The sequence below is a fragment of the Telmatherina bonti genome (assembly GCF_933228915.1).
Source record: "Telmatherina bonti genome assembly, chromosome: 7".
Taxonomy (NCBI): domain Eukaryota; kingdom Metazoa; phylum Chordata; class Actinopteri; order Atheriniformes; family Telmatherinidae; genus Telmatherina; species Telmatherina bonti.
The window spans coordinates 10,377,429-10,393,249 of NC_136625.1; the positions used below are offsets into that span (position 1 = coordinate 10,377,429).

General features: G+C 39.2%; 1 protein-coding gene across 6 annotated transcripts in view; it reads left to right on the top strand.

Moving 5' to 3' along the window:
• pard3ab (par-3 family cell polarity regulator alpha, b) overlaps positions 1-15,821 on the top strand; it is a 305,596-nt gene that overhangs the window by 106,132 nt on the left and 183,643 nt on the right. For all 6 annotated transcript variants that reach the window (XR_013771364.1, XM_079243165.1, XM_079243169.1 and 3 more), the window contains exons 3-5: positions 3,535-3,718; positions 9,990-10,177; positions 10,404-10,547. Coding sequence is in view for 5 of the 6 variants with exons in the window: in XM_079243165.1 (XP_079099291.1) it covers positions 3,535-3,718; positions 9,990-10,177; positions 10,404-10,547 (516 nt within the window). In the remaining variant the exon portion in view is untranslated. The remainder of the gene's footprint in view (positions 1-3,534; positions 3,719-9,989; positions 10,178-10,403; positions 10,548-15,821) is intronic.

Consider the following 15,821-nt stretch of genomic DNA (forward strand, 5'->3'; position numbering starts at 1 on the left):
AAATCACAATATGAAACTCATGGTTAAAATCTATAGTTTCTATGTTAGATGTTCACTGCAAAGCAATGCATTCACAGGATAATGTTACCTCTTTAGGTAGAAAGGGGATGTTAATATAACCTGGGTAGTTAAACGAAGAGGTTAATCTTAGTATGATGTAGTTTATATACTTTCCATCCCCAATCTTCATCTTTAGCAGATTCTTTTGAGATGCTGTTGTTTTATTTACATGAAATAATTAAATACAGTGCATTTATTTAGATATAGTGATAATTTTTTTTGCGATCGAACGATCTTTTGATGCTTCCTGATCCATTTGCCCGCACAGAACTGGGGAAAAAGGGCCTTTGTCTACTCCTCTCCGTCTACGTGGAACTCTTTGCAGAGAGACTGGAAATTGGAATAATCTTATTTCTTTGAATGGTTTTAAGTCCAGAGTGAGAGATTTTGAGATGTCCTGCTTAAGTTGTAATTGCTTTGAATTATTTGTTCTGTTGAAGTGGTAACATGTAAATTGCCTGTTACTCTTGCTGCCTCTCGGCCAGAGAATGATAAGGAAAAAAGAACCTCATTCTCCTTTGAGAATGAGGTTCTTTACCTTAATGGGATTTTCCTGGTGAAATAAAGGTTAAGAAATTGCTTGGATCATGTGTCTCGGTGTCAAAAACAGTATTAATACATGTATGAATTAGACTAATATGGATTGGTTTGAATTGGATTGCATTGATCATGTCTGTACAGGTGCTGTACAAATAAAAATGCATTGAATTGATCGTGCTAATTAGCGTAGTGCTAATCAACAAACATTGAGCGCTACTGTTGGGGATTGCAGAACAATAGGCTGAAGCTGATGAACTCACCGACTCCAATAATGATCCTCTGAAAACATTTTGATGTAGAGGTTCCATGTTTTTCTTGATTTTTTTTTTTTTTTCCTTCCCATTTTCTGTGTGAAACTGCAGTGCAGATGTTAGTACTGCTGTAACAAAATAAATCTGCTCCTCCAAGGCAAAAATTGAACTCATAAACTGTCATGTAAATTATGTGTGACATGTTCAAAGAAAACATCAAAACATTTCAGTTTTTCATGTCATGCCGTGTTTGCCACTTGTTTGAGATATATTTTCAAGAAGTGGAACTTTTTGTGTCTTGTTGGAGTTTTTGATCAGCTGCTTTTTGCCGCAGGGTATTTTTCTTTAAAGTTCAGGCTTTTTCTGTGCTCTGAATCATGTGAATAAACCCAGATGATATGCAGTGATGTTTTGAAGATGTCAGAACTGTGTAGCATCCCCCCACCATTTTTTCCCCCCAATCTGCCTAATATTTTCTTTAGTGGATGGCGAACCTTTGACATTATCAAAGCCATGCCTTCATATCGGATCCCACCACGGGGGACAGTTGGATCACATCATCAGAATTGGCAAATGTTGGATGGGTTTTTCATTTTCTTTCCAGTTAAGTGAAGCCAGCTGAACACACACACATGCCTGGTGGGAGTCGCAGAGTGATGGCACGTATCTCATCTTTAATCTAATAAAGGGACTCAGTAGAGGCTGGAATTAATCAAACTGTAAGGGAGAGGAGCTTTCAACATAAAAATGTGGAGAGAAGGCGTGAAAGCATTTTGAGTGAAGGGAGAATATGATTGGGCATAATGAATGTCTCTGTTATAACAGAAGGAGGGGAGTCTAAATCACCTTCATTTTCCTTTGGGCTGTGTGTGTACTTGTATTTAAGCTGAAAGAGAGCACCAACCTTTTTCTTTTTTGTCTGTACATCAATTTCAGAATTGTAACATCTGAATTTCAATCATGCCAGCAATTATTTAGGCCTCTGGATTAGACCGTTGCGGTTGACTTGTATGGATGACAACCTCCAGAGTCATAGTTTGTTGCATTTGAATGATTCCTGTTAGCCTCCTTTGGATTTGAAGGGTTTTAATTCCGTACGAAAGAAGCGAGCCATGGTTTCTTTCTTTGTTTTTTGCTCCAAAGCAGCCAGACATTCTTACAGTCTTTGAAACACAAAGTGCACCTAACTAAAGGTGTTTGTCTATAAAAACTTTGCCCAAAAAATCCTATTTTGAATAGGATGATTAGGCACTTGTTACTTGCAGCTTGTCTCAGAGACACACGGTTAGTCTCCATTGCTATAGAGACAGCTTCAGAAAGCTTATAAGTAAACAATTCTACAAGCATAAGAAATGTATTTTGCAACTTTAAGTTGATTCCATAAGAGCTGTTAGCTAAAAACTGAGCCTATATCTGCATGGTTGTGCAGTCTGTCGATAAGTTAAAGAAACTGGACAAGTAGATTGTTCAATGAGAAGTGGGAGGGTTAGAAGAAACCGCACATACAGCAGATGAGTCACAATGTCCTTGAGAAATACCAAAAAAAAATCAGCAAGACTAGATGTATCCATCTGGACCTTCAGCTTATGCATGTACTGTTGGCTGAAACCTCTTCATAAATGAGAGGGTGGGTGTCACAAAGCTGTTCCTAAGGAAGGGGAAAGGAAAAAGCTGAGGAATGCAAGAACTGGACTTAAAATCAGTCACAGCAGGTATTGTAGGGTGATGAACCCTTTCCAGAGCTTGAACTGCAACATTATCGCAGCAATGTGGCATCATCTTGACAGAATAAATCAGAAGGTAGCTAACAGCCAATGCGGAGCTCCATATCCTACAAGAAGTTCAGAGACCAGTTACTGAAAACAACTTGGCAAAATCACAAAAAGTTGGTCTAATTGCTCGTTGTCCCTAAACACATGAATTGCAAACGTCTCTTTGATTGTCAAGCACGGCTGCCCACACATTCCCATCATCATTATTTTTTCGCATCTTTGCGAGGAAGTACATCCATGAGAGGAAAGGGCAGAGTCTATATTTCTGCTGTTAGTTTCAGACAATAATAAACATGGCAATGGTGAAGTAGATCGTTATAATCTCTTAAAGAAACATTAAAATGCAGCACAGTAGATGGACAAATCCGCTATTAAATACATTGTGGTTTCTTCTTCTTTCTTTTTGCAAGTTGCCTATCAATTATGCTGCACAGCACTGCCCCCCATGGTTCCCAGTGGTACTGCTGTATTTGTATATATGTCTGAAAATAGACAACGATGTAAAGGATGCAAAAGATGGAAAAACGACTCCATCTGCATGCATTTATGTATTTATTTTGGAAGAATTCAGCCTGTGCTGAAGGTGGTCATACCAAATATTGACTTTCTGTTACAGTAAAATTGCACAAACTTAGCCTTAAACGCACCATTTACATTTGTGTTTGCATGTTGCATTAAAGTGTTGCAGCTGTGTCCCATTTTTCGGTCCATGTATATAAATGAAGTGAAGGCTGAGACTTCTCCACAGTGCCACATGTGTCTATATTGTGTTGTTCCTGAATGAAACACTTCTACTTGGTTTTCATCAAACATATTTTTGGACTTTTAAAGCTTTTCAATCACACAAAGCAACATGTTTGTCAAATTCATCCTCATGTCTGCTTTTATCTTTTCTCCCCTCCCTCCTCTAGCTGATAGCTGTATATGACGAACAAGAGCCTCATCATGGGGGCGATGGTACCAGCGCCAGCTCCACAGGGACCCAGAGCCCCGACTTGTTCGCCACAGACCTCAGTGCTGGCAGTGGGGCTTCGGCGTTCCGGCCCTACCAGACCGCCAGCGAGATCGAAGTCACGCCATCGGCTCTGCGCACCAGTAAGTCCCAGTACCAAAAGAAGGGAGGGGTGAAATTACAGATAAATGAAATGGGCCCTTTAGTTGTTGACTATTATCTCCAGATACTGCCAGGAACTGAATCATTTAGTTGTTTTCCATAGATATTATAATCAGTTCCTAACATCGCCAAATGTTAGCAGCAACAGGTGCTTACTGAAAACCGAACAAATCTCCTTATCATGCAGCGCTGCAGTGATGTACATAAATTCAGTTAATTGGACAGGAGGTGCCTTTCTTCAGCCACGGTTAGACGTTTGATCTTCGGCCAAAGTGTCTAATTGGTTCTGTTCACGGCCTGCTAAATCAAAAGTGACACTGAGCCGCTCACCTCTGCAGTTCTGCCAGCCAGGCCACTTCTTCTACTATAATTACTGAGAGTGTGGAGGGGAAAACTGCCTCTTGTTTGGTAATCTGTCGATTTGGATCAGGCCAACTGTTTGAATACCACTCCAAGCAGATGCAAACAGATACACACACAGAAAGACACACTCCCGTGTCTCACTGCTTCTGTTTTGTTGACCAGTGTTTTATCATTGGGCTCCTGTATTTCTGCTGCAGGCTATTTGTCAAACTGTTCAACCTGAAGTTTTAGAGTTGTGATAAAATTGACCCAATTTTTCCATCTCAAATGTTGGTAATATTAAAGAATAACAATAATCAGAGACAAAATACCCACTCAATTATTTGCTGTTGCTGAAGTCAAAAAGAATTTTGGTGGATATAAATGAAAACATAACGTCCTATTTTTGCAGGTGAAGAATGGAAGAAATCATTTTAGTTATTTATGCGAGCAATACATTTTGCTATTGCATGATGTATATAATACGTTCATTTGACGCTTCTTTTTGGTGTCATTTACTCACTACTGCCTGAAGAAAGTCTCAAAATTAGGATGAGAGACATGTTTTATTAAATGCATTTAGTTGTGCTGAATGCTCCTGAAAAAGACAAAGAAGTGGCTTGGGAGAAATTTGGATTGTCTTGTTGCTTCCATCATGTAAAGCTGTTTGGTGAGTTCACATTCTGCTGCTTTTTTTTTGTTTCTTACAAATGTGACTCCATTTCAAAATAAAAGGAACAGACTTTACAACTGTAAAAACAAATAATGTAACTCATGTTTCTTCTGTCTCCAATGTACTTTAGTCCCACTTTCTCAAAGTTAAAGACCTTTCTCAGTTTGCCCTCGTGTGAACACGATAGACTCTCCTTCATTTTACCAAGTGTTTCCTTTTTCCAATCCAGCATTAACTTATAAGTTTAAAAAAAATACATTGATGGCATTTGTGAATTGTTTCAGTCTTCCAAGTCTGCGGATTGATAATCTAAGATAAGGTACTCCCCTCACAACCCCCTCACATGCTTTGTGTGTAGGAGCCTCCTAATGTGGTCCTCAAGCTTTGTTTCTTCATAAGTATTTATGAAGAAAGAATTATAGTGAAGATTTATATATTTTACAAGCAGAGAATAGTTGGCTTTCCTGAAGGATTTTCTCTAGTTTCCAAAACTTCATGTTGAGAAGAAAATTGTTGTTTTTGTTGAAAACAAACTTCTTTTATATCGATTATCTTCATTCCTGCAGAAAGCGGCGGCCATACACATACCGGTAGACTCTTTATGATTATCACAATTAAATTTGTTATGTTTTCCAGATAAGATCCAAGAAATCAGTCATTACTCAGTTGAAACTTAATTATTTTCTTTTTGGGATTAATAGAGTAATTTTCTGTTATGTTTTCTTTATTTAGCTCATAAAAGCCCTTTCTGTCTGGAGTATGGCCTACCCACTAATGGCATGTGAAATGGTCATGATTGATGTAGCAGAACCCGTATTTTCCACACATACAAACACACACAGTGTTAGAGAGGTCACTCTGGTTTTAATTGCATTTCTGGACGAGGCGCTGAATGTGAATTTTCAGAAAGAAATGCCAGTCTTTGGCATAATCGCACCTGCCAGTTATTAATTACCCGTCTTCATAATAAATTCCAACTCTGTCTAATTGACGCTGGAGAATCTCATCAACTGAATTTTAATAAGTTTCAAGAAAATGCCTGACATGGAAGGAAAGGAGAGGATTTGATTAATTTTTTTCATGAGCTTCTAATGAGAATAACTTTCAATTAGCGATTCATGTTGGAAGAGATGCAGAGAGAAGCGCTCGACTTACTCTGTAAATTTCCCTGTTAAGTCCACAGACTTTAAAAAAAATAAAGCTTGTTAGGCAGAGTTGTCTTAAAATGAAAAAAAAAATTGATTGATGAGATTTTATTAGTTCAAGTAAACTGCTGATTAAAGGACAGTCCAACTGTTGTGAACTTTTGAGGTTTTTAAATATTACTTGGAGAAACTCATTTCCTCCTATTTGTACAGAAAACGGTAAAGCAAACGTGGCATCATTGACTTGTCTCTCATGGTCCTTTCTCTTTTCCATCCCATTTACAGTGATTTACTCCAGCTAAATGCACAGCATAGCTCCCCTCCAGTTGATATTATTTAGTCTGCATTGTCCTGTTGTTGAAATAATTATTTTTTTAACCAAAAGTTAATGGCAGAAGCTGTTAGAGGGTCATATTGCCATTTGAGATGAGCAACGATCATTAAAGTTTAAAGTTCTTCCTTCACCAGCGTTGATGGAGAATATCTGTCTAGCAGATGTTTTCCCTCAACTCTCACACATAAAGACCAACTGGTCTCTGTTGAATGCATGACACAAGTGCTGGAGCTAAAATGTAATTATGCTAGACTGTAAAGCAAACCGTAGACTTCAGTAATCAGCTGCATTTATTTATTATTTTTGCCTTATCTGCTGTAAGAGCTGGCTCTTACTCGTAATGATTCAACTTTGTAGGATGTTTCAGTGTAGTGTAAAAATGTTTAGTTTTCTGTTAACTTTTAACTTATGTGAGATGTTTATTTCTATAAATATGTTGGCTATAGGACCAGCATGCATTGGAGTTCTTTTTTTTTTTTTTTTACTTTCACCAGTTTTAAAGAAGCAGCAAAAGTCAGGAAAATATGTGAGTTTTGTATGCTTACTTGGAACAGTAAAACTCAGTGTTTCTGACTTGTATCTTATGGCACAGTGGCAATTATTAAGTACATTCCATTACCCAACAAGTTAAGAAACCGCACTTTGCAACTTTTAGTTCCACAGTGCGTCACACGTTTCAAACTGATGCATAAGCTAGCAACTGGATATCAACACATTTGCTTTTTAGAACATGCACTATGGCTGATTTGTCAAAGAAACATGAGGACATTATTAAAAGAAGAAAAGAAAATAACAAGAGAACAGGGCAGAGAAAGAAATGAGTGAGAAATGAGAATTTTATTGGCTGGAGAGAGCTTGGAGTACTGGTAGAATGGTCCTCTGTTTGAGGACACACTACTGGAAAGTTAGCAAAGTTCTGTAGTGCTTCTTCAGCACAGATAACTTAGTATAAGATACTTTGACAAATGATGTTTCTGAAAATATTTTAGCTAAGTGGCCAAAAAATTAGTCCAACACATGGAGGTCAGTGGCTCATACTGTCCATTCTGTCAGCTCATTGGTTGAAATGTGATTCTCAATAGGGATGATTGGAACAAGGCATATTTAGGGATGTTGCTGAAGCCACTTCTTTGTCTTTTTCAGGAGCATTCAGCACAACTAAATGCATTTAATAAAACATGTCTCTCATATTTAGGGATGTTTACACACACACACACACACACACACACACACACACACACACACACACACACACACACACACACACACACACAGCTGAATGGGATTTAGGTCCCACGCTCTGGATGACCCAACAACCCCTCTCAACCAAGTACATAAGTGTGTATATACACACACGGACATTTGCTAACACAAGTACTGTAGCAGTTGGCCCAGGCATCTCTAAACACAAACATATGTTCGCCGCTGGTGTGCACACACAACCAGTGGACAATGTTGCACACAACTAGATAATGGTTCACAAACCTACACGCACATGCAGAGGTCCACTTTAGTTTATATAAATACACACACCTCTTAACAAATGTATGTGGTGGTCCAACACACACACACTCTCACAGTGATATACAGACTCGTCAGTTTATGAGAGAGCACAGGGAAATAAGCAGTCACAAGCACACAGATGGAGACGGTCAATCATGTTTTTCGCTTACTCTCACAATACACACAAAGTTAGATAACTGTTGACCCAGACAGACAAATACACACACACACTCTGTCGACAGATCCCAGCGTTTCCTGTATGTGCACAGAACATGTTTTGGCAGTGAACATGGGAACGCGACACTTGGCCCAGTTGTCCAAAGACGAAGCTCCAGCTTTGGGAGCAAAGTTATTTCTTCTTCTGTGATTTTTCTCTTCAGTGTGGCTCCTTTTAGCCTGTTGAATGACACGAGCGAAGTCTTAGAAGTAGCAGATTTTCATTGTCATAACATTTGTGTATGGTGGGTTTTGTGAGCTGTAATTATTTGGACCTTGGTCTGCCGCCCCCACTCAGTAAATTTTAAACATACTGAAGAGTTTTAATGGAAGTCATTCACTAATGCGGGTGTTTCTCAATAGGCTCTTCCTCATGTTGTTGTTCCCACACACTCTGCCACTCTGACAGTGAAACAGAAACTGGAGCCACACTGTTAGACTTTCAGTTATAAATCTGATTAATTCACTATAGAATGATAGCAGGATCTTAATGATTAATTATCTTAATCCACTGTGTTTCAGGGTATAATTTATTCACCCAAATTTACACAAATCACCTCTAAATGGTGGAATAGGTCTTTTTCTGCAGTCTTATCAGGTACATCAGTGTTATCACTAATAAGCCAACAATTCAAAAAAAGTTATGGAAAGAAAGACGTTCATAAGTATACACCAAGACTAAGCTTTACACGGTTTCTTTCCAAGTGAAAACATTGGATAATATTGTGGCCAATTCAAGATGGGTTCAAGTCATATTTAATTTGGACAAGGTTCTCTGATATAGTTGGGGATGCTTTTTCATCACATGTATGACTCACTGTCCTATGGTGTAGCACAAGGCTCCATTCTTGGCCATATCCTGTTTTCTTTGTTTCAGTGATCATCATACAAACTCTTGATGTTTAAGGGTATTTGCCTTCCTAACCAGCTTATTATGTCAAATTTAGCCTCTGTAGTTAAAGGGGCTTGATTATTCTAGTTTTTTTTTTTGTTTTTTTTTTTAGCTTTGTACAGTGTTATTGTGTTGAATACTCATGACCTAAAATCATGTTTGAGTCTTCCAGCCCTCACTACATTTTGGTTTCCATGGTGACAGAAATGATTGGTTTTAGAGAGTTTTTTCTACTGCGAAATTTTTGTGACTTCCTGGTTGAGGGACTTAATGATTGGTCATCTTCTCTAGATTGTGTGTGTTTATGAGAAGAAAGCCACACCTACCTTCACTGCTCAGTATAGCTACTCAGACGCAGCCCACAGGCAGGACATAGGGCGGAGCTTTCTCTGTTTGTTTGTTTGTCTCAGATCAACCTCTGCCAGAATCAATACAAAATGAATAAAGGGGTTTGTGAAAAATGCTTGATTATTTCTTGTCCTTCTGGACTTGCATATTAGAATAAAATAGACACAAAAGAGCCACTTTACGTTTTAAACAGGTAAAAATTCAAATACTTTAATTTGAAAAAACATTTGATTCTGTTGTCAGAACAAAGTTTTATTCAGCTTTGTCCTTTGACCATAGTTCAAACTTTTCCTCAGCCATTGTGACCTTGTAAAAGCCATTAATGCTATTATCAGTTTAAGACTCAATTAGACCTATTTTAACCAACATTCAGATGTGATTTTTATCTCTTCTCTGGCTTTCAGCTGATTTTAGAACTGAGTTAAAGGTTTGATCATTTACAGCCATATACAACTTTCCCTATCAAAAATTCTTTATCTTTCTAAACACATGAAGGCACTGAGGTCTTCAGCTCAATGCACCTTGGAGGTGCCAAGGTTAAAGTATAACTGGAACGATGCACATTTATGTACCATTATAGACTTCCTGCTTTTTAAATCTGAGCTTTAAAGTAATTTATGCAAACTGGTTCTCAATATGTCACAGCAAGGTGACACTTGTAGCCACTTCTACTGTTTTTTTGTGTTTTCTAATCTATTTATCTTCACTGTAAAGCCCGTTGACCACATGTTGGATGTTGTAAAGTACTATATAAATAAATATTCTTGATTGATCATCCTTCTTTTCTTTGTTTGTCCAGATATGCCTCTGCACGTAAGACGCAGCAGTGATCCTGCCCTGATGACGGTCAATGGGCCATTTAGTGGTGTTGAGGCACAGGTCAAAACAGATGAAGCCCCATCCAGGAAGAACCCAACCCGCTGGTCCACCACCGCCGGCTTCCTGAAAGCTCGCCATGCCTCCGGCACAAACAGCCTTGAAAGAAAGGTGTGTTTGTTCAAATGAACCTGATTTTTGATGGTAGAAACAAGCTGCATATTTTGTTTCTTTGTACAGATGTAATGAAGATTTCATGCAAAAAGTCCAAAGTTAGTTGAAATGAACCTGAAAGGAAAGGTGGCTTCAACTTAAAGAGATCTGTTTAGTTGATGGGAAGCACTGTTGGAATACATGGATGTAGTCCTGAACATATCGGCAACCACTGTGTCTGCAGAGTAAAGGTATGGACACGTATCGCAGCCTGCCGCGAGATGCAGGGACCTGGGCCAATCAGAGAGAGTTTCAGCGAGAGACGGCTCGCTCATCCCTCAGCGCCAATCATCCCATGGTAGACCGCTGGTTGGAGAGGCAGGAGCAGGTAGGGATGATGCTGTATACACCAATAAACATACAAGCATGGCTCAGGAAGGAAATACTGAAAGTTCTGTGCTTGGTTTTTGTAAGTTAAGCTAAAGCTGGAAGAGAGTGTGAATTGGTGGCACATGTAGCCGCACATGATGTGCTCATCTGATACCTCCAGTTATTCACCGGACAGATTTCTTACTCACCATGTACCCATCAGCACAAAACTCTCTTCGTCTGAGTGTCCCAGATCCAGTCCAGAGTCTGACCCAGTTCTGTCAACCCCTCTGGCCCTCAACAAGGAGATTACAAAGTGGAGAATTTCCACCATACAACCCAAAATGACACATAAGTCATGGATGGAGAAACAGCTGATCCAGTAAATACCATCAGACATACACAGTAGATCTGATCCACTTTCATTTTATCCTCCCATCCCATCCTTTTTATTTTCAAGCATGCTAAAATTTTCCTAGAATAAGATAAAATGGCATGAACTGGAGGCATCATTGAAGTAATATGAGGTCTATATGGACAGTGAGTAGTTTCACAGCTGACCCTTTTCTTGCTGTGTAGTAAGCTGGTGTGTAATGTTGACATCAAAACATCTCAATGACCTACTACACCATTTAGTGTAATGCACAACATCTGATGATGTGATGATTGGGTGGTGATTTTCTCCTTTAAACACCATATGCTGGAAGTTTCCACTGTTCTTCACACCAGATTTCGCTGATCATTTCAATCTGACTTCACAGCAAACTTTAAACACAGAATTTGTTTCTCCGGGAGAGCTGGAAGTGCTGGGTTGCAGCCAGCTGTTTGTGTTGGCTTTCTCTCTGTCCCGGTGCAAATTAAAAACACTTGTTAGGTGTTTTGTATCATGCATTAAGAAAATGTGTTAGACAATTAGTTCAGGTTCACTTACCATGAGTTTTAATGGAGCTTTAATAGAAAATCCAAGCAATAAAGCACAACATGGACTCTGCTAGTCCTCTTGCATCATCTCTCAGGTTCAGCACAATCTAACAGGTTTTGAATACAGATAACAGGATTGTTTTAACTTACATGATTTCTTTCCAAGCTATTTTTTTTTTTTTATCAATAGGATCTTTTCAGCATCAGTCTGAGGTGTTTATTGTTTTTGACATCCAACAGTTTTGGGTATAGAAGTTTCAGTGGTAGGAAGTCAATGCAGGATTGTGTAGTCACTATTAATGACCTGCTGAAACCCATGTGGCCCACTCTACTCACACATATTCACATCGCCAACCACTTATCCCTCTTATGGCCCTCACAGTGGCATGAACCGCTACATTAGTATTGACCTGCTGACTTAGATCTTAATGCCGTTTCCTTCACCTCGGCCCTTCAGTTCCGTCACTCCATTTTTCATTCTTACAAATTGGGTAAGTAGTTTTCCTCTTTTGGAAATCAGCAGGTGGTCATGGAGCCATCCAGATATCCTCCAACACCACAAATGGAGGACTATATGACTATTTCTTTGGATGTAAAATCAAAGGGGAAACCTGCAAATTGGAAGGGTTGGGTGGAAATGGTGAGCTAAAGTGCGCCAGTGGATTGTTTTTATTGCTGCTTTGGTCAAAGTTGCATTTGCAATGGCAGATTTCATCTTATCACCAAAGGACATGCACAGATTTTAGGTTTCATGAGTTGTTTTTGCTGGCCAGTCCCATACTCATACTGTCACTGTTTTATGTCACAGTGATTTAGCATGCACTTAGCTCACTTTGTTCCAGGAAGGATGTTGCAGCAAAACTGCATGATGAGAAAAGCCTTGCCTTTGTTCCAGACTTGATAATTAAATGAAAGAATAGATGAGAAAACCCAGACGGTGGAAGAATCACTTTTGTTTGAGGCAGATGTCTGTCAGGATCCGCTCTAGTCTGAGGGCTGTGACTGTAGTTGCAATAGGTTTTTAATGTTCTTTTCTTCTTTCTGTTGTGTATTGGCCTAAATATTTCCACTAATCATTTTATTCACCGCAGCATTATTTTGTTTTTTTCAAATGAACTCAGATGGAGTTAGAACCAACCCGTTGTTGTTTCTATATACTGTAGAAATATGCCAACTCATATACTTTTTAACCATTGATATTTCTGCCTGGAGATAAACAGAGCTTGAGCTTTTTATTATATTTTAATTTTGCCTTAACTCAGAAAACTACATGCTGCTACCTTTAAATGGAACTGCTACATTTAAACATACATAAAACAAAAAATAGTGAGCTCATTAATAACTTGATGAAAGCCAGGCTTATAGAAAGGCTGTATGCAGTTAGACCACATCCATAATCTCTATCTACTGACCCCCCTTCCTCATCATCAAGGATGCACGGTGATTAGGATTCCCTTCATGTTGGTCATCTTTTAGCAGGAACTTCTCTTGTTCATCTCATCTGTAGCTTTCCCACTCCGTCAAGTGGACGGCTAAATGCCAGTGCTGAATGTTTGCCCACTTTGCTGTATCTCAGCTTCAGACAGACACAAGTTCTGGTTCTGGTTGTAACATGTTAAACAACTAGATTAGCTCCAGTTCAGTCCTGGCTACGCCTGCCATCGCTATGGAAGCCCGCGATGTGATGCAGTTATCCTGTTTGCAAATTAGCGCCACATCCGGATTATCATAAAAATAATCAGATGTCCACATAGAAACATCAGATCAGAAAATTAAAATCATCCGATTCTTCCCAGTTATTGGATTTCAATGGTCAAGTAAATGGTCTCTGTGACTTTGGCCTGGTTTTGATACTACCACAAAAGCCAAAGTTGAATTAATCGCAACGTCCTTCCATGTGTTTCGCAGCTCCTGCCACCTGCAGCTACATTAACATGACTGAAATAAATTAATCTTCACAGTTTAATAACGCAGAAACAATACAGCATTAATCGGTCTCTGTGTTCAAACAGCTGCTGTAGCAGCAACCCCTCAACTTTTCCACCAGTTAACGTAAACAAACATCAATCTGTAATCAGCAGCAGCTTGACTGACACAAGGTGGTGTCCATCCATCCATCCATTATCCTACCCCCTTCGTCCAATGACGGGTCGCAGGGAAGCTGGAGCCTATCCCAGCTGTCTTTGGGCGAAAGGCAGGGTACACCCTGGACAGTTCCCCACTCCATCGCAGGGCCACACAGAAACAAACAAGGTGGTGTCACTTTCACTATTTTTATTGCCATAGCAACAAAACAGGCCAATGGCGATTGTTTTAAACAAGGTGCCAATAAGCTATCCTGATTCATTTGTATCCTTGTAGTTTACATTAATGCCTCGAGTCCTTGCTCAGCAAAGAATTTCTGCGCTAGGTGCATCAAAATTGCTGTGATTGAGGACGATAAAACCGTGTTACCAGTAGCACGATGTGGCAAAGCGGTCTGCTCAGCATTGGTGTTATAACATGACATTCACAACCTTTTTCATATGTAGCTTTTACAATTGGTTGCCCCTTAAACACGCCTTATTTGTCCCCAGATGCCTCAGACCTCTGTGTTTGGTATAGCAGAGTCATTCTTTCATCCAGTTTCATCCACGTCTGTGGTAAAATGCAGCTCACTTTCAAAAAGGAAGGAAAAAACAAAACAGTCTCAGCCACAACACCATGGTTTTAATGACATATCAGCTGGCTATAGACTGCTGTGTATGGGGAATATGATGAATAAGAAATCTCACTATTATCCAATAAAAATGTCTGAAGGCTAAAAAAGAAACGAGTGATTCCAAGCACGATGCAAAAGAGACAAAAATCTGTAGGACCTGACAATAAAAGCAGCTGACACATGCTGTGAAGCAGAGTAAAGGCCCACTTTGAGTTAAAAATGTAAAATAGGAAGGAAAAAAAAAAGAAACAGAGGCTACTGTTGATGTGCTTATTTGGATCATTTCATGCATTTTAATGGCCTTGTGGCTTCTCTATACTTTCTAAACTTCCTTTAACACTTTATTACATCAGTGAAAATAATTCCTCCATGGCACAATTAGCTTAGGGAGCTTTTTCTGCAGCCGCGTGGAAAACCTTTGTTGAGATATTAAAATAGAATATTAAAGGCAAAGATGAATAGCTGACCGAGAATAGAATACACAGTGATTTAATTAGTATAGAGCAGCTCAGAATGACAAATTAAGCAAAGCTATTTCCTCAAGTTCGTTTCATCTGATCGTCCCAGAATGAATAACACGGAACAGATGAGTATGAAATGAGGAGAAGAATTAGAATAGAAAGTCAAATAATGAAGAAAGCCTATTTTTCTTGCTGTGGAGTATTCTGCTTGTCTTATAAGTGAACGTATGGAACGGGGCATTGCTTTGCACTGACGTGAGCCAGATTGAATTGAAATGAATGAAACCATTCTGTGTTCCAAAGTGGGTAATTGTGCTCGCCTGCAGCAGAACTGGCAGCTCCCTGACATACAGCAAAGAGGGGAGAAGGAGAAAAAAAAAAAAAAAGAACTGCAATAGTTTTGAGCTGCGTTCACAATCTCCTAAAACTACCAGCTCCCTTTGGCAACAGGTTGGGAGTTCCCATGGCAACAGTGAGCTGTCAGTCGAGTGTGTATTAATGAGAGAGGGTTGGAGGTGCTGTGGCTGCGAAGAGGAGCGAGGCCCACATATTGCTGCTGCTGTGTGTACGTGTGTGCATCGGCGAGTCATGAGCGCATTTATGCATTTGTGTGTGTCTGTCAGCTGTGAGCATGTGTCAAAAATCCATGCACTTGTCGACTGGATTGCAAATCAACCAATTAAAAGGAAGAGGCAAAAGCCTCTGAGCCACCTGGAGTGTTACTGAGCTGAACTTCAACACACACACACACACACACACACTTTGCAAGCTGTCTAGGTCAGCCTTCAGTCTTCACCTCTGTGAGTAGACAACAGCCTCTGTGGATTTGCATGTCACTGCATGATTGCTTGTATTTCCTTTATTCAATCTGCTGCTTTTTATTATCTCTTCTGTTTGATTTATTTTCTATTTTCCATCATTTAATGTTTGGATTTAGTTTTTAGTTTTTTTTTAAATGCACACCACTAATCTGTTGCTTTTTACAAAAAGAAAAATCACACAACCTGTAATCTGTTGGCAAAATATGACATACTTGATACATGTGCAAAGAAAAAAAAACGATTAATTTATACAGATACATGATTGAAACATGATTATGTATATGCATGAATATACTCAGTCTTTCCCTGAAGTCTGATAATACTTTTATTCATAAAACCTGGAGCAGAAGCCAGACAGCATGAGCTTTAAAGTGTTGCTTACGCTGGCA